At 41.6% G+C, this 21,656-nt stretch overlaps 1 protein-coding gene across 1 annotated transcript in view; it reads left to right on the plus strand.

Moving 5' to 3' along the window:
* The first annotated feature begins 4,868 nt into the window (after nucleotides 1–4,868).
* rnf213b (ring finger protein 213b) overlaps nucleotides 4,869–21,656 on the plus strand; it is a 30,486-nt gene continuing 13,698 nt past the window's right edge. Inside the window, exons 1-33 of the mRNA XM_030078143.1 lie at nucleotides 4,869–4,913; nucleotides 5,449–5,608; nucleotides 5,895–6,805; nucleotides 6,910–7,065; nucleotides 7,162–7,331; nucleotides 7,968–8,263; nucleotides 8,371–8,618; nucleotides 8,901–9,107; nucleotides 9,207–9,420; nucleotides 9,543–9,598; nucleotides 9,686–9,851; nucleotides 9,941–10,090; nucleotides 10,318–10,416; nucleotides 10,568–10,696; nucleotides 10,968–11,145; nucleotides 11,242–11,409; nucleotides 11,517–11,663; nucleotides 11,784–12,415; nucleotides 12,666–12,825; nucleotides 12,983–13,200; nucleotides 13,290–13,433; nucleotides 13,528–13,680; nucleotides 13,804–15,136; nucleotides 15,512–15,696; nucleotides 15,832–15,981; nucleotides 16,083–19,925; nucleotides 20,018–20,154; nucleotides 20,259–20,357; nucleotides 20,471–20,583; nucleotides 20,698–20,811; nucleotides 20,934–20,995; nucleotides 21,091–21,247; nucleotides 21,518–21,653. Of these exons, the coding sequence (XP_029934003.1) occupies nucleotides 5,513–5,608; nucleotides 5,895–6,805; nucleotides 6,910–7,065; nucleotides 7,162–7,331; nucleotides 7,968–8,263; nucleotides 8,371–8,618; nucleotides 8,901–9,107; nucleotides 9,207–9,420; nucleotides 9,543–9,598; nucleotides 9,686–9,851; nucleotides 9,941–10,090; nucleotides 10,318–10,416; nucleotides 10,568–10,696; nucleotides 10,968–11,145; nucleotides 11,242–11,409; nucleotides 11,517–11,663; nucleotides 11,784–12,415; nucleotides 12,666–12,825; nucleotides 12,983–13,200; nucleotides 13,290–13,433; nucleotides 13,528–13,680; nucleotides 13,804–15,136; nucleotides 15,512–15,696; nucleotides 15,832–15,981; nucleotides 16,083–19,925; nucleotides 20,018–20,154; nucleotides 20,259–20,357; nucleotides 20,471–20,583; nucleotides 20,698–20,811; nucleotides 20,934–20,995; nucleotides 21,091–21,247; nucleotides 21,518–21,653 (11,027 nt within the window). The 5' untranslated portion in view covers nucleotides 4,869–4,913; nucleotides 5,449–5,512. The remainder of the gene's footprint in view (nucleotides 4,914–5,448; nucleotides 5,609–5,894; nucleotides 6,806–6,909; nucleotides 7,066–7,161; nucleotides 7,332–7,967; nucleotides 8,264–8,370; nucleotides 8,619–8,900; nucleotides 9,108–9,206; nucleotides 9,421–9,542; nucleotides 9,599–9,685; nucleotides 9,852–9,940; nucleotides 10,091–10,317; nucleotides 10,417–10,567; nucleotides 10,697–10,967; nucleotides 11,146–11,241; nucleotides 11,410–11,516; nucleotides 11,664–11,783; nucleotides 12,416–12,665; nucleotides 12,826–12,982; nucleotides 13,201–13,289; nucleotides 13,434–13,527; nucleotides 13,681–13,803; nucleotides 15,137–15,511; nucleotides 15,697–15,831; nucleotides 15,982–16,082; nucleotides 19,926–20,017; nucleotides 20,155–20,258; nucleotides 20,358–20,470; nucleotides 20,584–20,697; nucleotides 20,812–20,933; nucleotides 20,996–21,090; nucleotides 21,248–21,517; nucleotides 21,654–21,656) is intronic.

Below are 21,656 nucleotides of genomic sequence, written 5' to 3' on the forward strand. Positions count from 1 at the left end.
CGGGGAGAGAAAGATGCCTAACATCGCCGTTGTCTCATCAGTCCAATGTGCTGTGCATCTGGAAAATGGTCAGAGTGAAAAAGTATTGCGAGCAGGTTGAAGTGAACATTGCCTCTTGTTGTTTTCCAGATAGCTATGCCAACATTAAAGCACGAACCCTGAGCTTATTTTCAGAGCAATTTGACAATAATGAACAATGTCCAACACAATTCAGACTGCTTTTATTCCCATTTAGTTCCTTTTGTCAAGCTTCAGTTATCAGTGGTTGGGGGTAGTTGGGGTAGGGTGGGGTAGTTGGGGTAGGGTGGGTTGGGTGGGGGGGCGGTCAAAACTTGCATATGAAAAGCACCAATACTCCTCAATAGCACTAGAAGCTGCAGGGTACTTGATAAACAGTCAGCAGTACGCATGTTAGGATAGTGGGTTAAAACTGGTTCTTTTTTCATATGGAGTACCTTTTTTTTTTTTTTTTTTAATATGCATGTTAAAACCTGAGATGTCATTTCTATCGTGACAATAATATTGGGACCAATCCTTGATTTAAGTACTGAAAATTTTGGTTGCACACCACTAACGTACAGAAACGGAATACTTTGAGCCTGCTCTGCCTCAGTGTTCTTAAAGTCTCTCAAGTCCACTACTCATCCAAAGTGTAACCACGCTGCTAGTTTCCATCTGCAGTTGAATGGAGACTGTAAGGCAGCGTGGTGACAGACCCAAGGCTTTTGGTTGGTATAGTAGCCCACATTCAAGGTGTACAGATGCCCACTAGATTGAAGAGGCTGCATCAAGGGCTAAGCAGAGTATCTCAAAGGTGATGTCAGCAGTCTGTAATGTTGCATGACACAGTTATTGTGTATGAGGTATGTGACCAAAATTACTTTGCATGACTCAAGTGTACTTAAATTTTTCTTACATGAAATCGGAAGACTGCCCAGACCTTATATTTTTCAGAAATGGTTTACTAGACAAGCAAATAACTTAAAAAAAAAAAAAAAATCAGTAGCCCACAATCCGCATGTTCTTCTCATTTACAGCATTTTCAACAACACAGCGAACTTCTGTGTTTTTTTTTCAAGAAAAGAATCACTTTTAATCCACTGCTGTGATATTTTTGCCACTGACTGTAGATGTGTGATTTTAGGCTCACATGGTTCTGCATTGAATACCTCAGCGTTCACCAACATTCATCCATTGGTAGCTTGGGCAAAAGCATGTTCAGAATGGCAAGAGGATTAAACGTGTCTCCGAAAGTGTTGCATTGGGGCTGCCAGGAGGAAAACAGGCCTTTTCAGTTTGGAGGATGAGTCATGGGCTGCAAATTATGCTATTTATGAGATGTGTGCTTTTTTTTTTTTTTTTTTTTTTTTTTTTTTTTGTAAGAGCTTGACAGTAATTCCATTGAAGTCATGTATTTTTAGTTGTAGATTAATTTGAAAATGGTTAAAAAAATGTTGGTTTTGCCCATTTATATCATTCTTGCCCTTGTGTGAATTTTTCAGAGCGATTTATCTGATGTCATGCTAAAGGATGGCAATGATTTTTCCCCTCTTTTTTTTTTTTTTTTTTATTAATCCAGGGAAGGTTTGCTGAGCAAGCATGCTCTTGGAGTTACGTCCTCACTATCTACTGAGCTAATTGGGGACCCTGAAAGTTGTATGCCATTGACCTGGATTTGAAAAATAATAAAAATAAAATAATAATAAAAAAAAGCCACTAAGAATTTGTACTATGGATAATCATACTGTCTGATTTGTTGGTGGTCAGAAGTGGTGATAGACAGATCTTTCAGAATTCATGGGATGAACTTCCTTTGGTGTCTTTTTGAATGGTGTTCAACCTGGTTTTCATCAGTTTGGACTTCAACCACCAGAACAAATGATTTACATTCGGTGGACTTGAAAATTCTTCAAGATTGGGGCTTCAAGGTGATTTTTTTCCCCCCCAATGTTTTCATGGTACTACACAAGACCCTAAGTTCAAATAGCCTGTGTGTGCATCTTGTTAACCATTATTGTATCCAGGACTCATGCTGAATCTTGCAGATTTTTCTCTATTTGTAATTCATTGTATTCAAAGGAATACCATTTTTTCACCCACTGGGGAGTCCTGCCCCAACATATTCCTTCAAAGGAACCAGAGCATGTTACTTTAGACACTGATGGTCTCCTCAGGACTGCAGATGGACAGCAGATGAAGCCCGGGAATGCTGAAGCTGAAGGTGACTGTAAAACATAAAACACCTCTGCAGGTCTCAGAGGAGAGTTGACGAGCACATCACAGCAGCTACAGTTCATTCATTTTTTTTTTTTTTTTTTTTTTGCCCTGTAAACTCTTACATAAGAAGCCCTTTCATGTTATATTGATCGGCTCAAATCAGGGAGTTGGGAAGGAACTCCTGATGGAAAGCAGACCCAGGACACACCCTCATTTCAGAATATGAGCTCTACAAAAGCAAGTCCCACTTTTGTCCACACTAGACTGTTTCACTTCATATAAAGGATAGCACCTTGAACCAGTGCAGGTATGTGTTCACCACTGTCTGCTACAATATCTATACATGCATAAAGATGTATTTATAGATGGTTTTATAACTCTTGGATTGCTGCCCTTTTCAGATTGATAGCATGTTGTGCATGCAGTGTCCTGTGATGCTCATTAGTATCTGTGTATTTGCTGTGATGTGCAGATTTAAGGATGAAGGGTGTTGTTGCTCTGCTGATTTTGCTGCTGGCTCTGTGTGCTGCCCATAGACAAAAAGGAACCCAGAACCCAGAATGGGACCTTAGGAATGAAGGTAATGGGTGTCTGGTGTCATTCACTTTTCAGGCAGTGACAAGGATCCTGTAGTGTCCTTTTCTCATTTAAATCATAGTTGTTTAATATTTGCACTACATGACAAATAACGGGAATTATAGACAATATTTTAGCAGTTTTGTTATTTTGCTAAAAGAAGACAGTCTTTTCTTGGGTTTGTCATTTTGGCTTTTCTGTTTTTGCTGTTGTAGCAGAGAAAGTTAATCCCAGAGGATGTGCCAACCTCACCCTGGTTTTAGACAATTGGAAATATGCGATCATGACTCAGGTCAAAGATCTGCTCCTTCACGACCACAGCACTGTGCTGCCTGACTATGGAAGGTGTGTCCACATTCTGTGTTTAATTTTGTACCATAGTCTTCATTTATTTATTTATTTATTTATTTTAATTTCACATTCATTTGTTCTGCCACTTTTGCTAAATCAGATTTTTTCTGGTTTAAATCATATTCTCAGTTTTCCCCCGTGATGTAAGTTGCTTGCAGCATGTATTTCAGAAAAAAACCCCAGTAAAACTAACAACACATTTTCTCCCTCTCTCCTTTTGCTCCTTTTACTGCCCCATATCCCAGGATCCAGCCACTTTCAGATGCCCTGGGAGACCTCTACAAGGAGTTCAACTCTCTAAAGGAGCGTCTCGGTGAGCTGACCTCCAAGTTTGAAGGGGTGGAGGCCTTTGTGGATGATGTGCGATCAGGCAGGAGCCCTGCACCACCCAGAGGTGAACCACGACCACTGGGAATGCAGCCAGGGGATTTGGAGGCCACAGCAACAGACGAAGGAAACCGAGCACCAGGGAGGAGAAGCAGGATTGTGGTCCGGAGAATCAAGAAACCTGTCGGTTCTTTGTGAGCTGGAGGTGGTGAACTTTTAAACTGTAGCACAATCATAATCACCCCAGTCCCCTGTTTCCTTGCCACACAATGGAGATCCAAAGGAATATATGTTACTGCCAGTGTGAAGAAAAAATGATTTGCCCGCAAGGGATGAAACAGAGTACACTTTTATTTATTGTTCTGTTAATTGGGTGTTGCCTTCAACCTTGCTGCATGTGAATGCTGTAGTTTCCTTTTAAATTTGCTAACTTCTGATGTCAGATATGTTAACTGATAGTGTGATGGAGAAGTAGCAAATGACAGACCGTGGATGGAAATGATGTAATCTGGGTTAACTTTGACTATATAAAACTTGATAATAATGAATCAACAAATAAAACCCTATTTTCACTGCACAGTTGATCATTTCTAATTTTGTGCTGTAGCTTTTTTTAATCTTTAACAAAATCTAGTGGCCTCTCTAGGTCCCTGGTGTTGATATTGGCACACAATAGTATGTTGCATTCAAGTTCTGTCGTAAATATGAACAAAAGGCACATGGAGGACCCAAAAGAGGTAATTAGGACTGTCATTATGCACGTTATGGGCAAAGAGGATGAGATTCATGTCGACACCTGCTAGTAAAAGTGCTATGTTTCATTATTTTGAGTCATTTTTTGCAACTCTGTATCAATAATTAACACAGTTTCATATTTCCACCTTCACTCTGATAAATATAGTCGTAATTATGCCAAAAACCTTAACCCTTACCCTTACTTAGACCACTTTATTATTTCAAACCAAATCCACTTAGATTGGATGACAAATCATTTCCTTGATACCGATAGGGGAATTTGCGAGCAGCACTTGAAGGCGTCGTTAGGTTTCTTGTTTGAACGGTCGCGGGGAGAAATGAAACTGAGGAGACTTTTTTAGTTTCGTTTTGTTTCGGCGAGGGACAGTCATCAAACTGCGTGCTAAGTCATCAGCTGTAGACTGCTCACACGTTCAGGTCAGGTATCTAGCTCCAGTGTGTGGATTTTAAAAAAAAGAATTATATATTAGGGGAACACTTATCGTAACATGCAGAAAAAACGCTAAAATAATTGGGACTCATTTAAAAAAAATAAACGACAATTCCTTGAGTCTTCATGACGTTCCCTTAAAATTATGGGCGGAGAGGACAGATGATACAAAACATTGATGTTCTGCAATACAGTAGATTACTGCTTGTGACAGATGTGCAGCTGATGAGGACTGGGAAGAAAACTCACTGAAAAGGTAGGCCTGCATAGTCGACATATCTGCTTCTGTCAAAGTTGTCATTATGCACGTTTTTTGAGTAAAGTTGAGCAGCTGTTTAACGAGGTTTATTCCAACTGAGGCGACAACTGAGAGGACTATTTAAATCACCTTTTAATGTTCCCACTGAGAGCACATATTTGTATTCATATATCACCATATTCAGTAGGAACTTGTGGTGTCTGTCAGTAGTGAGGTTCTGATGAACTTACTTTATATTTGTCTTTTCTGTTGCGTACCTACTTCTACCTGTTTTGGTGCCATTACATTTTTAACTCTTGAAACGATCATACGAGTTCCTGCAGGGACAGGCCCGTCTACATAATAGAGTTCAGATTTTTTTTCCCTTCCTCATTAAACAAGGTGTGTCAGCACTTGTCATGCCACTTCCTTACTGTTATCCTATGTGTCTCTCGTGTTGCACTGATGTGCCCTGCAGTTGAAGTTTTCATGCATAATAATGTGAGAGTTAGGTGTGCACACAGTATGTAAATGCATGGGCTTTTATATTCAGAGGCAGATAACAGCAGGAGAGGGGATCGGGGATTCCCCTCGGAGAAGAGTCCCTGCACTTGGAGATGGAAACAGGAGATCCTCGCGCCGATCATGGATCACAGACAGGTGCCATGAGAAAGGATGAGGTTGCACACAAAAGACCCAAGAGAATGCAAACGGTAGAGATAAGACCATATGAAGAATACATATCAATTTGTAGTATTTCAGGCAACCTCTTAGTGTTTCTTAAGTTTACATGTGTCTAATTTGATCAATTGTGACCTGCAACTGTCTTTGCATTATTATTATTATTTATTATTTCGGCCTTTGTATTCTTTTCAGAACATCGGCCATTGATAAATTGTTTCCACCCTCTGTCTTTGCATAGATTCCATTAATAAAAACATTGTATCACATGTGTGTGCTTCACCGATATATTAAATAATGAGGTCGCATGTCTTTCAGGTTCAAGTCCAATGTGGTCCCAGCAGGAGCGTTAAAAATAGAAAAAAGAGAAGGGGACGTAACAGAAGAAAACAGAATGTTACTGACTTCCAAGAAGATGACAGTGTCAAATCTCAGAACACTGAAAATGACAAGATGGAAGTCATGGACACTAACACCAATCCAATACAGGAAAACACAACACCGGAAGGACAGCATGAGGATCACCAAGCTGAAACCAGTCAGCTCCAAAAAGATGGATCCATGCATAATTTACAAACCAGTGGAGCACAACCCCACAAACAAGCTGAGATGATGCAAGCTCAGACTCAAACAAGGAAGGGTAAAGGCAGGAACAGGGGAACACAGACTCCAGTAGTTGTCCAGAGCACTAAGGAGACACAGACTGAAGCTGCTCACTTCACTCAGCCAAAACAAGAGGAACGCACTGAAAAGACTGAGCCATCCCCAGGGGAACACTCTGCCAAAACTCAGCCAATGCAAGATGACCACGCTCTCAGTGCCAAGCCAATGCAAAACTGCACTGCCACTGAGATGCAGCCAAAGCAAGATGACCACATTCTTGATACCCAGCTACAAGATGACAACACTGTGAAGACTCATTCAGAGCAAAGTGACCAGTCTGATTCCTCTCCATCCAAGTGTGATAGTAAAGACAGTAATGGTGCATCATCAGATTCCCCCATGGAGCAGGAGGCAAACCTCAAAAAAGAGCAAAAGAGCAAAGAGGTGCCGCCCTCTGGAGGAATTTCAGATGATCCCATAGATAGCCAAGTACCTGACGATGCGAAGCGCAAGTCTTACGCCAAAGCAGTGGCTGGAGAGGCGGACAGTGAGAAGTGCTCAAATATTCCAGCTTCCAAAAAAACAGCAGATGAAGACAAGAAAACATCCCCAAGCAAGAAGAAACGGTGTGCTCATTTATGTCAAATAGTGTGGTGAAAGCTTGCTCTATGAAGGTGTGACATTACAGTATCCAAGACCAGTGTAATCTATATTATTTTTCTCTCCACAGTGATCAAACTCCAGTGAGACCTCCCTCTGGTGTTCCCATGTTCACCATTCACATCTATGCTGTGTTAGACAAAAAGTTTAGATTCAACCAAGAGCATGACAAGCTGGTGCTTTATCATGAAAATGGATATTTACCCCTTAAAATGACAAATTTTTTGTGAGTATCAATGATGTTGGTAGTCCACTGTAGCATAGTTTCCAGTTTCAGTAATCATTTAGTAATAATGTAACATTATAACACATTTATTTTCAGTGGCCTTCAGCAGCAAGGCTATTTGATAGAAGCAAGCCTTTCCATCGAGGAAAGATCCATAAACAGAGGACAGTTGTTTACCTACCAGTATGGTGTACAGCAACGGCAGAAAGAGATTGGGGAGCTTGCCACAAGATGTTTTTGTTTCCCATTTGACCCACAATTGAAAGGTAAGACAAACACACTATTTAATGGAAAGTGATAGTTTGGATTCTTACCCATACAGTGATATTTGCTGCTTCAGGTGAGTGTGATGGGGGGTGCCGAGCGATATCATTCCACGTGTCATTTGTGCACGGTCTGAACTGTCGTGAACTGTTTTCTGTCATAGCACTGCCACTGTATCACCCTGTTGGTTGAATATGGGACTGGAGCACAGCTGCTTGGTGATACTGTGGCAGTGCTATGACAAAAAATAGATCAGGCGTTTTGGAAACCACAGGACTGGAAAGAGTGTTGAAAATGAAACCATAATAGCAGTGTGTTGCTGTGCATCCTTCAAAACAATTCTTCAACTTTGTCGCCACTCTGTTGCCGCTCAAAAGCATGTTGTTTTCCACTCTATATATGCTTAATTAATTTTGGAGCAGCACACTCCACTGTCACACACTGGTGAAGCTCTCTTTCTTTGGAAGCGAAGGAGTTAATGGACCAGACTTGGTGGATGTGTTATAATTGCATGGAGCAGCAAATGCCACTATATGGTTAAGAATGCAAACTATCACTTTTTAAGATAGCCAAAACATCATAACCAAAATACATGCTTCAGTTTTATTATAATCATCTTCTATGCATGTTTTATTTAGAGTTGCACCTTTATGAAGGCTACATTTGCCGTGAGGAGGCTGGTACCAGAGTGCAAGGTTGGATTGAAACGGGCCTTACTATGGTTGGCTTGAAAAAATCAAAGGGAATGCAGATTGCGGATGCCTGGCAAATGTCAGCAAGATTTCTGCTGAACAGAATCTTCCAGAATTGGTGCCCATCCAACAAAGAGAGCAATCAGACCTTGCATCACAACCTGCAACATTTTATGGACTGTTTTAGTTCTGCTCACCAAAGGGTGGTATACCCAGACAATTCAACAACCCCCATGGTCAAGGTAGGTGCAGCAACAACAGAAGAATGATCAAATCTTCCTTACTTGCATTCATTATACATTTTACTCAATACTCCACCAATGCTCAAAGTTTCTACTTTAATTAACAGGTACCAGAGCTGATTTCAGAGCATTTGATCCGCATGTTAAATGGACAGCAAGAGGGAACATCCTCAGGCAGCTGGAGAAGAACCAGCCCCCTTTTGCTGGGCTTGTCGATTTTTCTGGTTACCAGAGAATGCAAGATCAATCTTGGAGTTAAAGGCTGGGCTGACCTGTGCCGCCTGGTTTCCTCAGACACAGCAATGGACAACAAAAACCTGGAGGAGTCGCGCAGTACCTTCCCAGATTTACCTTTGTAAGTGTTACAAAAGCTTTTAGTTGGGAGGTTGGTTGGTCGGAGTTGGTTTTGTCTCAATAAATTTCATGTTTCAATAAATTCTGTAATCTTATTCACATACAGCCATTGCTGTTATTATTAGTAATGTCATTAGTATTAGCAATAGCAGCAGCAGTAGTAGTAGGAGACATGGAAGAGGTAGGGGAGGTAGTCAAACGAGGAGTTATGAAAGTTGTATTTATGTGAGGTGTTGATAAGAGATGTTGAATGTCTCAACTACTCTATGTTTCTTGCCCTCAGCACCGTGTTGGGTCTGATAAACCACTGTGCACAGATACTAGTATCGGAGCTCGTCCTGCTCATTCCTCTACTTCACAAACTCAGACAGCCAGGGGCAGATGCAGGCAGAGTGGGTCCGACCGTTGAGGAAGTGAACTGGTCTGTACTGGAGAGGGTCCGTTTCAGCAACTTCAGAGAGAATATACGATCCTGCTCTGACAAAAGACAGTGAGTCTCTCCAAGCAGTTTTAACTCTTTTCTGAAATGACAGTGCTGTGTGAATTGCGTGAACAGTGCTTTTTGTTTTGTTTTGTTTTTGTTTTTTAGGATAATGATGACTTTGATCAAGAAGCACTTATCCATGTGTAAAGCGATGCCTTTGATTTTGGTGAGCTGGCTGTCTCTGGTCGCATTTGAGGACGTTCTCGAATTCTCCAGCTTGACTACAATACATCCAGAAGACTTGATCCAGTGTCTGTTGTACAGACTCCGAAAATATGAAGAACGAGTGGATAACAACAGAACACAACAGAATGTGGAGGTGAACCATGTCAACATGTTAACTACTTAACTGTAGTTAAGAGTTATTATTATCATTATTACTGTTATTATTATATGTTTAAAATAATGATTTGTTATAATTTCCCTTCTTTCAACATGAAGTGTACGCAAAACGTCCTGACCCATATTCTGAAGAGAATAGAAAAAGAAAAAGAAAGGTAATGACATAAAAAATGTTCTTCAAATACGGCACATTTTTATGCCAACATATTGTGCTCCCTCTAATTCTTGCATTATATCTCTAGAATGATTGAATCTGGACATATCAAGGCTGCCTTCTTGAGCAGCATCAGTGTGCTCAAGAGCACATGTAGAATGGTGCAACTTGTCCAGTGGTACCAGACTGCAGTACTGTCCTACCAGCTAGTGCTGAAGCTGGCAGAGCTTGTGGATGCTGCACTTAAAAAAGAGGTACTCATGTCTTGTTTTTATGCTTTGTCTGCTTTGTTGTTCCACTGTAACTTCCAATACACACAGCACTCTTTTGTTTTGCTTCTTAGCCTCAAGGTGATGAGTTTAAGACCTTTGGGAAGCAGTTCTTTGAGGAGCTGCGTAATGTGCAGCAGCATGTCAGTGAGTGGAGAGATGGACTGCTGCAGAATCCTCTTCTCATGCACTCCAACTCACTCAGCTATCCACAAGAAATCAAGGTACACAGCACACATTATTCACAACTAGTTTTATCTCACTATTTATTTATTTATTTTTTAATCTTAGCCAGTTGTCTTCATTCAGCTGTTTGGTTCTGTTCAGTGCTTTTCTGTGCTGCCATTCAACACATAGTTTGTAATTGATTTATATTCTGTGATCATAGAGACTTAAACTTCATTTGATATATCAGGCCTCATAAGTAATGGCAAATTTGTCAAATTTTCAGATGTGGGATGCACTGCTGAAGGTGGAGTGCTCTGTTTTGGATGTTTTGTCACCGTGGAGGTGCAGCCTGGAGAAGGACCTGAAGAAGAGGATTTCCAAGGCATGCAACACTTTATTGATCCCTAAGAGGAGAATTTCCCTTCCAATTATCAACATCTTGCTGTTCTAATGAACACACACACACACACACACTCACTCTGTCACAAACATGCTTAGCATGCTGTTTTTCCCTCTTTTGTTTTCCTCTGCAGGCTAATGATCTGGATAAAGTGATTGTGTGTTGCCTTGACTCATCCATGACAACTATAAGGCAAAGCCATGATACTGTACAGACTTGTTTCCATAATTTGTGTCACTCTGCTATCAAGAGCATCTGCCAGGTATGTGTTCATGAAGAAAGGGCTATCTGCTGACTGTCACTACAGAATTTTTTAAAATATATTTTTTAAAACTACTAAATGAAAGTTCACAACCACTTGCTTAGTCTGTCTTGTGTTGCTTGACACCAGAACAGTTGACAGTTAATGCCTTGCTTGAGGGCACTTTGACAGTAGTTCTCAAGTAAGGTGAGGGCTCTTATAATCAATTCCCCCAACCTAGAAAATCCTACATGGTTACCTCTCTTGTTTAAAATTGACTCCATGTTTTCAGGCGGGGGAAGAGGGGGAACTGATGTGGCGTCTAACCCTAACCCTAACCTCTAAAGTAAAGGAACTTCCTGGCCCAATCCTCTCCGCTATTGTAGTGGAGTCAGCAGGAAGGTTTGAAGACAACCCTGTGGTTCAGTTGCTTCATCCACAGTCTGCTATGAACCACCTTCTTTCTTATGGTATTTAGGTCATTCATTTGTAAAAGTTATATGTGCAGGGTAATAATAAAATGTTTTCAGTGTTCACAGTATCTTAAATGCATTTTTCTCTTGCAGCAGACTGGAAAGCAATACAGGTGGATGATGCTGCGAGAGAGATTATTCAGCGCTCTCTGAGTACACTGGCATCCCTGGTGGAGGCGCTGTTTCAAGGACGTGTATCAATGGGACACCTGCAGGCCACTCTGAAATATAAGCAGCAGTTTAAGAGACTTTACCACCAGTGTATGAACCTTCACTTCTGTCTGTATATTCACAGGCATGAACACCTAACTAAACACTAACTAAATGGAAATCACTGTATTGAGTAATTTTTATTGTATCTTTCACAGTAAGGAAAAATAACAAGGGGGAGATCCCTATCAATCCAGAACATATTCTGGCTCAGAGAGAGAAAGAGATGAACGCTTTCTTGCTGCAAAGGCAGCACATAGACACACTGATAAAGATGATTGCAAAGGTTACAGAAAGCATAACAGGTAAGCAAAGCTAGAGATGTCACTTTTTTCCAATTAACAATAGAAATTATGTTAATGTAGAGAGGCTACAAAGAGTTTGCTTCGTTTCCATAGTCAGTAATTGAATTCTTATTTGACCAGTTGCTGAGATGTCCACTCTTGAGGATCATCACAGAGCAGATCTTCAGTCTGTAAACCTGAACGAACTGGTGTTGGCTCAACCCTTTGATGACCAGGGGAGGTTGAGGCAGACAGGTCCTTGCCAGGTCCTCTGGTATAACACCAGTCCTGATGTCCTGAAAATGGCCAGTGATATGCACGCTTTGCATCAGAGCAACCTGATTCTCACCTCTTGGGTCAAGTTTGCTGCAAATTTGTTCTCAGTGGGGCATCCCTGCACAATGCCTGTACCAGTAACCCTAACACAGATCTATAGCACACTGTGGGAACCATTACTAAAAAGTTTCTGTCAACTTGGCCTCAGAATTGCTAATGCAGACATAACTTTCAAAGAGCTTGACCAGGCTTTGGTGGACACAGGGGACCAGGGAGATGGGGAACTAATGAAGAAGGAGCTCAGTCTACTGTCTGAGATGTTTTGTAACTGTGATGGAATAAGCCTTGAAAACAACTGGGTGGAGCTGAGACTTCATCAAATCCAGGAGTATCGACAACTCCAAGAGGCAGCAGCTGCAGCCAGTGCAGTGTTGAGAATTGCTCACAAAATGCAACTTTCTGGGGACTTCAGTGAAATCCACAGTCTCACCTTACTGGTAATTGTTGAAATTAAAGCTCACGTTTAGCCTATAGTAGTTACACTGTTATGCTTTTTTATTTGTTGTAGAATTTTGCAGTTCCCATTTTATCTTTAATATTATAATTCCTTTGTAAGTCTCTCCAAAACTCCCAACCTTAAAATGTTAAGTTATTTTGGTTTCTTTATTTTGGTGCACATGTATTCAATACTTGTCTCCAGGATATGCATTTTTCTGAAAATGAAATAAATTTACCTATATCTTACAGGAAGAAGACACATTTAAACAGAGGGCTCTGAAGTCCCTCACTGATGACCTGTTCCTTGCCAAGCAGCAACTATCCACAGTCACCAAGCAGCATGTTGACTGTCTGGAGGAGTTTCTGACAAGTCATACTCTGGTCAGCTGGGTCAAAGAGAACCTCAAAGGTAAGGCATTCTCATAAAACCTGTCTAGCTATTCATGCAAAATGATGTGTGATTTCATATTTGATCAACTGCTGTTTTTTTTTTTTTTTTCAAAAAGCTGTATTTCTAAAGAAGATACTTGCCTGCCCTGTCAGTAACTTTTATGTTCCCTTGACAGAAATGAGTGATGTGAAAGTCTTTGTTGATCTGGCCTCCATATCTGCTGGAGAGAACGACACAGAGATAGACCAGGTGGCCTGCTTCCATGATGCAGTGATGGGTTATGGCCCCCTACTCTACTCTCTCCCCCCAACAGCTGGATTTGATGAGTTCATGAAATGTGCTAGGCTGGTGTGGGATACCCAACGTAGAGATCAGAAACTACCAGATAAATTGGTATGTATTTTTTCCTGTATTTATATGCAGTACATAAACCACTGCTGCTGTGGCAAAGTGACAATAATGGTCCTGGTTTTGCCATCCAGAGAGATTCTACCCGTTTGCTGAGCTGGCTGAAGGGACTCAAGGAGACCCATGGTTCTGTGGAGCAGTCTTCTCTCTCCCTGGCCTCTTCCATCAATGCCCAGGGGGTTTATCACATAGGATGGTCTGAAGAAAACACAGAGAAGGTTTGTTGAGTTGATGATGTTTTGCCGTCGTTGTCAGAGTAAACCATTCCAGTTCAACACATGCATTGAGTTTCTGTTTCCCACTTGCTTGTAGAGATGCCTGCAAAGCCTCTTGCTTGTCAAAGTGAAAAGAGGCCAAGAAGAGAAGAGCTACACACTTGACGACCTGCTAGAGTTGCAGAACAAACTCATGCTAATGTCATCCAAAGGAGAACATGGCAGAGAACAAGTGAATAGATTCATGCAGGTCAGTGACATTATATAAAATCAATTTCAAATATAATCACCTTTAAAATTAAGTCCAGGATATAAAGTCTAGATTATGTGTTGACATTAATAGTAGGAATTCTTCCCCATCCATATACTGTAGGTTTTTGAAAGAGTTCAGAGACTGGCCACTGTCTTCCTGCAAATGCAAACATCGGGCAACATGCTTTTCAGAGAATGGCATGCTCAGGTTCGGTGCTGCCCAAAACAGCAGCCATGCATTCAAGTGACATTCTTATCCCTGGGGGGTAAAGATATATTTTACTATGGGGAGGTGACAGAGCAGCTACAGAAGTTGGATCACTCAATGGATACCTGCCATACGGAGTGGTGTTCCTTTATCAATGACATGCGCTCCCACTTCAACGTGTTGAACCACTACACCTCAGAGCAGATGGTGTACCTGTGCCACTGGGTACACAGCGTGTGTCGACGCCAGGCCTCAGTTCCTCAGCAGTTATGGCATTTACTTTTTCCCATAAAACCTCATTGCACCCTGGCTGATATCAGGAGTGCTTATGCTAATGCAATAGGTATGATGTCAAATTCAGAGTATCAGTATGATGCATTTGAAGGTGAGGAGCGTGATTATGATGATCAGGACTATGAGCTCTCTACGGATGCAATATTAGCTCGACCAACACAGGATGAAGTGGACATGGGGGACGTTGAAGATTTAATTCAGTTTTCCTCAGAGGATGAAGACAGTGTTGTGGAATTTGATGATGATGGTGCTCATTGCTCACCAGTGACCCATGTTGATGTCATGGGGAAAGATGCTGAGGATCGCCTTGAAGATCTCTGGAGGCGATTCAAAGATGACATGCCACAGTACCTCAACCAGTACTTGGATGTCTCAACTCTGGCCCACTTCCTCTCATATCTTTCTGATATGAACCAACAGCATGTGATGAGGAGGTTGCCACCTGCACTCCAGGAGGGAAAGCCCAACCTAGTTCTTTGTCCCACTGCGGAGGTTTTGACAACTGTCCTATCATTTTATATGGAAAGCCCAGAACAGCCTTTGCCATCCACTGATGAGGTGCTTGTCTGCAAAGAAAGGACCACTGAAGAGGAGGTAGAGATCTTTCTATGTCGAGCCCTGGCCAAAGGCTCCAAAAGAAACCAGAAGAGAATCTATTCTCTGATCAATCCAGGGCTGTTGGGCTACGATGTCAGCGTGGCTGTTGGAGAGCTGTTTGAGAGGCTTGAGAAAAGTGCTAGCCTTGATTATCGTTTGGTGATAGTCAGCCCAGTTGTGCATCAGCACAGATATGTGCCCTCTTTCTTCAGCAACCACAAAGTACAGGCAGGAGTGAGCGTGACAGCAGAGACTTCAAGTAAATATCTACACCACCACTTTACTGTCCCATCCTCACTGATTTCTCCAGAGCAACTGTCAGTCTGGGTGGTGTCATCTAAACGGCCTGCAGTTGGTAAGTACACTTGTTTGATTAACGTCATGTGCTAGCATGACATCAATAAAATTGTCACAAAAATAGTAACAAATTTTGCATCTTGTTGTATAGGGTTAGAGTGATTTAATGGTTTACTGATACATCAGGCTGATATCTGCCTTTGTAGATCAGATATTGGTTTGGCCTATCCAATATCAAAGAGTTTATTCTGTAGTTATAACACTAAACCTCACATTTTTTTTAAATTAATTTTTTTTTTTTTTTTTTACATTTGTAATCATCTTTTTTGTTTTAATTCACAGGATTAAAATGAATTTACACAAAAATCATATATTTTAATTAAATTAAGACAGACATTCCTTTTCATAACATACATGTTGTTTCTTTCCATAGGGAAATCCCTTTATATTGACCGTTTGTTTGAGAAGTTCCAGCAGAAATCACCCAGGGCAAAACATATTAGGATCAGGTTGATTGAGCCAAAGGTTGATGTAGACTCCTTGATTCAGATTTTATCAGAAAGTCTGGCACCTTTGAGAGAGCAGGATCCTGTGATTCTTCACATTGACACAGCGGGAGTAAGTCTGTTTCAGCAGATTTCAAATTATTTAAACATTACATATATTTACTGTGCCACTTCTTTATATACAGATGGTTCTGTTGTTGGCTGTCTTTGAGAATATATATGTATTTGTTCATTTGCTATCTGTTAGGTTCGCTCTGGTCTTGAGGAGCTCCTGTTTCATCTGCTAGTTCTAGGCTGCTTGAGTGACAGCCAAGGAACTATGTGGAGAAGAAATGTAGCTCATTTGATCACTGTTGAGGTTCTGAGACCATACACACCCCCACAGAACCAAATGAAGGTATACATGTCATTTTAGAAATGTCATATTGATGCTGAGATAAAGTTTACAGATTATTTATGGTTTAATTGTGAATTACTTTTCCTGATTTCTTTATACAGATGAATGTTGGACTTCTTGACATTCTGCCAGCTATCCATTGTAGATCTCCAAAAGAGGTGAAACAGCTGCTGTTGGCTGATCAAGGGATGTTGACAAGGAAGACCTTAGACCCACTCATGGATGAGAAGGAATTTTGCAGTGAGGGAATTCAAAGGCCTTATCAATTCTTAAAGCTGTTCAACAGCAATCAGAACCTGGATCGATTTAAGTACCAGGAAGGGTCTAAAGTAGGGGATCCTATCGATTGTCTGACCCACTTCCTGTCAAACTGTGGAATGCAAGATCCATCTTGGGCTGAGTTGAAGAACTTCTCTTGGTTCCTCAATGTGCAGCTGAAAGACTGTGAGAACTCCATTTTCTGTGATCCAGATTTTCTTGCTGACCATCTTCCTGGTTTCAAGGGCTTTATTGTGAAGTTCATGATTCTAATGGCACGAGATTTTGCCTCTCCATCCATGAACACAACTGATGAAAGCCCCTTGTTGCACTGTGGTAACAGTCCAGTGGGTGACCTTCTAGCCTGTCTGACAATTCGTAAGCATTGGGAAAGTGAGTCCCACCCATACATTTTCTTTAATGCAGACCGATCCTCAATGTCTTTTCTTGGCTTTTATGTGAAGAGAGGTTTGAGGGGAGACAAACTCAATGCAGTTGATCTGCACAGTCATAAGCTCCTGATAAATGATGTGATGACACAGAAACTTTTTGAGGGTTTGGAGCGTCAAAACATCTCTCTCACTGAAGACTTTGATCAGTTGCCCCGACCAGACAAAATCAAGAGGATTTCATGTGTTGTAGGGGCCAAGAAAGGAATAATGAACAGGGAGTTTGATCCAGACCCAACATATGAGCTCACTGCTGACAATGTGATGAAGATGTTAGCCATCCATATGAGATTCCGATGTGGAATTCCAGTGGTCATCATGGGAGAGACTGGCTGTGGAAAGACTCGATTGGTCCGTTTCCTTTGTGATTTGCAGAAGGAGGAAAGACGGGTAGAGAATATGATACTTGTCAAAGTGCATGGTGGAACTACAGCTGAGATGATCTACAGAAAGGTGAGGGAGGCAGAGATAGTTGCTGAGAACAACTGCAGAAGACACAAACTTGACACAGTGTTATTTTTTGATGAAGCCAACACCACAGAGGCCATTTTTGCTATCAAAGAAATCTTATGTGATCGAACAGTGAAAGGGGAACCTCTGAGAGCAGACAGCAGCTTGAAAATAATAGCTGCTTGCAATCCTTACAGGAAACATTCACCTGAAATGGTGGAACGTTTGGAACGCGCAGGCTTAGGATACAGAGTGAAAGCAGAGAAAACAGATGATCGCCTCGGCAACGTTCCGTTGAGGCAACTGGTCTACAGAGTTCATCCTCTGCCTCCAAGCATGGCTTCCTTGGTTTGGGATTTTGGTCAGTTAAGTGATTCAACTGAGCTTTCCTACATCAAACAGATAGTTCAGAAGAAAGTTGACAACTCTAATTTGTCAAGGAATTGCAAAGACATTATTTCAAATGTGCTGGCAGCCTCCCAGAAATACATGCGGAGTCGAAAGAATGAGTGCAGTTTTGTGAGCCTAAGAGATGTTGAGAGGTCTATGAAAGTGCTGGTTTGGTTTTACCAACATAGTAGTGTCCTGTTTCCCAATTGCGATCATCTCAGCGAGGCTGAGAAGACACTGAAGTGCTTGGCTCTTGCAGTGGGAGTCTGCTACTACCCTTCTCTGGTGTCAAAGGAAGAGTACCTCTCTGCAATCTGTAGGTACTTTCCAGAGATCCTCTGCTCAACAGAAGCACTGCAAAGAGAGATTTCATCTTGTCAAGATTTCTTTTTGGAGAACATAAAAATAGGGGAGACTATAGCCAAAAATGTTGCTCTTAAAGAGAATGTGTTTCTCATGGTGGTTTGCATTGAACTCAGGATCCCCCTCTTTCTGGTTGGCAAGCCAGGCAGCTCAAAATCACTTGCTAAGACAGTTGTTGCGGATGCCATGCAGGGCCAGAACTCCCACTGTGAACTGTTCAAGCAGCTCAAACAAGTTCATATGGTCTCCTTCCAATGCAGTCCTCACTCAAGTCCTGAGGGCATTATAGGGACATTTAGGAACTGTGCCCGTTTTCAGAAGGACAAAAACATGGATGAGTATGTGTCAGTGGTGGTGCTTGATGAGATTGGTCTCGCAGAAGATTCCCCGCAAATGCCCTTGAAAACCCTTCATCCTTTGCTGGAAGATGGTTGCATTGACAATGACAAGCCAGATCCCCACATGAAGGTTGGATTTGTTGGTATATCCAACTGGGCTCTTGACCCAGCAAAGATGAACAGAGGAATATTTGTTTCCAGATGGGATCCCAGTGAGAATGAACTGGTGGAAACTGCCAAAGGAATTTGTGTATCCTCCAACACAGTTTTTCTAAAAATTAAACACCTCATCCCACCTTTGGCTAAGGCCTTCTTGACGATCTGCAATGAGACAGCAAAGAATCAGTTCTTTGGTCTCAGGGATTATTATAGCCTGGTAAAAATGCTTTTTGCCACCGTCAAATCCTCACAACAAGAACCAGATGACAGACAGCTGATAGAGGCTATCTTGCGTAACTTCAGTGGACAGCCAGAGGGCTTTGACCCTGTCATATTCTTCCAGGAAGTCTCTCAAAACCTCACAGAAATTCCCCGGCCAAGCACCCTGCAAATGGTTAAAAAGAATCTTGACCATGACAGCGGCCAGGAGAGCCGTTACCTCCTTTTGCTCACCACTAACAGTGCTGCTCTTCATATCCTTCAGCAACAAATCTTTGCCAAAGGAGACCATCCTCACCCTGAAATTGTGTTCGGATCAGGATTCCCAAAGGACCAGGAATATGCCCAAATATGCAGGAATGTGAACCGGGTGAAAACCTGCATGGAAACTGGGCATACTGTAATCCTCCTCAACATGCAGAATCTTTATGAAAGTCTGTATGATGCCTTGAACCAGTACTATGTATACCTCAGTGAACAGCAATATGTTGATCTGGGTCTTGGCTCCCACAGAGTCAAATGTCGTGTTCACAAGAATTTCAGACTCGTGGTAGTGGAGGACCAGAAGAAGGTCTATGAACACTTCCCAGTGCCCCTCATCAATAGGCTTGAAAAACACAGAGTCGATAGGAGTACAGATCTGACACCATGGCAATGCAGGGTTCTGGACAAACTGAAAGTGTGGGTGAAGGAATTTTCTGGTGAGGCTTCAGAGGATTTCAAACTGTGTGACATATTTGCCGGCTTCCACGGTGATGCCTGTGCCAGTGCTCTGTTACAGGCACTAGAAAGAAGAGCAGAAAAAACAGGAGATGCAGGTGCAGAAAGACAACACCAAGAGGATGAAAAAGACAAGACACTTATGGACATAGAACCAAAGGAAACACTTGACTCAGCTTCTAACAGACACAAACAGGTAGTTGATGAAGAGGATGATCAGTTGGATGATGCAATGGAGACTGAGAATGATGGAAAAGGCCAAAAAAGCATGTCAGTGGAAATGCTTGATGATGTCTCTACAGAGATTTGTAATGATGACACAGGAATCCCAGATATGGATAAAGACAAGGTGGAGACAGAAAACAATTTTGTGCCTGCTCATAAAAATGAGGAAGAAGAGGTATTTGAATTAGCCAAATGTTTCTTGTTGAACTGTGCCACCCCTGATGCTGTGCTGAGGCTTAAGTATTCAGACTTAGGAAACCAGGAAAAGGAGCGACTTCAAAGGGTGTATTTCCAGGATCAGCATCATCACTCACTCAGAGATTTCTTGGAACATCACCTGAATGAGCATCAGGGGTCCAGCAAGTTTCTTGAGGTAGGTGCTGAATCACAGGTCAGATTTTATTTACTGTAGGTCATTCCTCCACAATGTGTTGACCTCATTGTATCCTTTCTGTTTTTGCTAAGGTGACCACATTCTCCAGCTTGCTAACCAGATCAGATATAAAGGTAGTTGCTCAGTCTCTGGGCCTACATACAGACAAGATTCTCCTGCTGTCCCTCCACCAGTTTGATACTGAGGTCTCCTTCTACAGCAAGATGAGGTACACTTCCACTGTTTGTAATCACATAACATTGGCATGCCTTTTATATTTTTTTATTTTTTGCTTTTAATCTCTCTCTCACTCTCTCTCATTAAATGTTTCAGGGGCTTCCTTCAAAATACTGATCCCTCCCTTCACATTCTGTTAATTCAGATAGACCTAGAGGAATCCCAGTGCAATGATGAGCTCATAGCATCAGCAAAGTAGGGGTCGTTGTCACACTCCCAAACAGACATGGATTTTTTTTTTACATGCATATACGGAATAGGGTAATTATGGATGTTTGACAGATGTTTGTGATTCCATCCGTACCCAGATACTGCACCATGAATTACCTGATGTCACTGGATGATCACACAAGTTGTGCAGTTTTCATTGCCAAGCTTTCCAGGATCCAAAGTCGATGTCAGTACATTGGTTTCCAAGGAGGTGAGCATTAAGTGCGACACGGTTAATTTGTAATAACTTTGATATTTGTCATGACGTATTATTCTACATTAATTGAAAAAAAATTAAAAGCATGTTTTTTGTTGTGTGTTGAAGGTGTCTGGCATTCGGTGCATATTGATGACCTCAGAGATACGGAGGACATGAGCCTGAACTTGTCGGTTTTCTGTGGAACTCTCATTAGCAACCTACTCCGCCCTGCAATGACAGGTAGATATTGTAGATCCTTGAACTTTGACTCCAAGTATATTACAAATGCCAGTGTGTGAGTGTATTTTCAATGCTTTTAAGTTTCTCCTGTAGCATTAACAGTATTTCTTGATCTTAAGTAGAGCAAATGGAAACAGAGAAGAGAAGAACAGACTCTGAAGCTGATCCAAATGTGGGTCCAGAGGTAAATAAACATACTGTAATGTTAATATAACACAAAATAAAATATTTTTATGTTTAATCTTTCAGTTGTCAACTTGTGATTGTGGTGATGTACAGGCAGACAGAGCCCACCTTCACAGCCTAGCCTTGGTGAGGTCATGCATCCAAAAGGCTGTGAGTTTACTGAGGGACCCCAGTGGCTTGACACTGAGGAGCATGCAACGGATGCACATACTTTTGACTTTACTGGGAACAGGTCAAGGACACATAGGAGGTAAATATGTTGGGTTAGCAAATATTGAATATATTTCTCATACAACTAGAGCAGTGGTTTGCAGTCTTTCAGAGATCAAACCAGGCCGCACCATGAGACTTTTGTCAAAGGAATTAAGTCGTATCATTTTTGAAATTCTTATGAGTTGGATGATAGGAGTCGTCTATAGATTAGTTAATGCTCCTCTAAAATACATTTACCCTATGCACACCTTTGATGATAAATAACTAATATGAACTCTGTTGCTAATGTTGATGGACTCTGTTAAAGCTCGCTTCCAGGACGTGTTGCTGAGTAGACTGGCGGCTGCATTAGCACAGAAAGAAGAGAGGATGTGCTCTCCTGGGGAGTGGGTGAGCAGGGAAGCCAAGAAATACCAGGCTCTACAGGAGGGGGGCACTCTAAGGTG

Source organism: Myripristis murdjan, chromosome 19, assembly GCF_902150065.1.
Source record: "Myripristis murdjan chromosome 19, fMyrMur1.1, whole genome shotgun sequence".
NCBI classification, from domain to species: domain Eukaryota; kingdom Metazoa; phylum Chordata; class Actinopteri; order Holocentriformes; family Holocentridae; genus Myripristis; species Myripristis murdjan.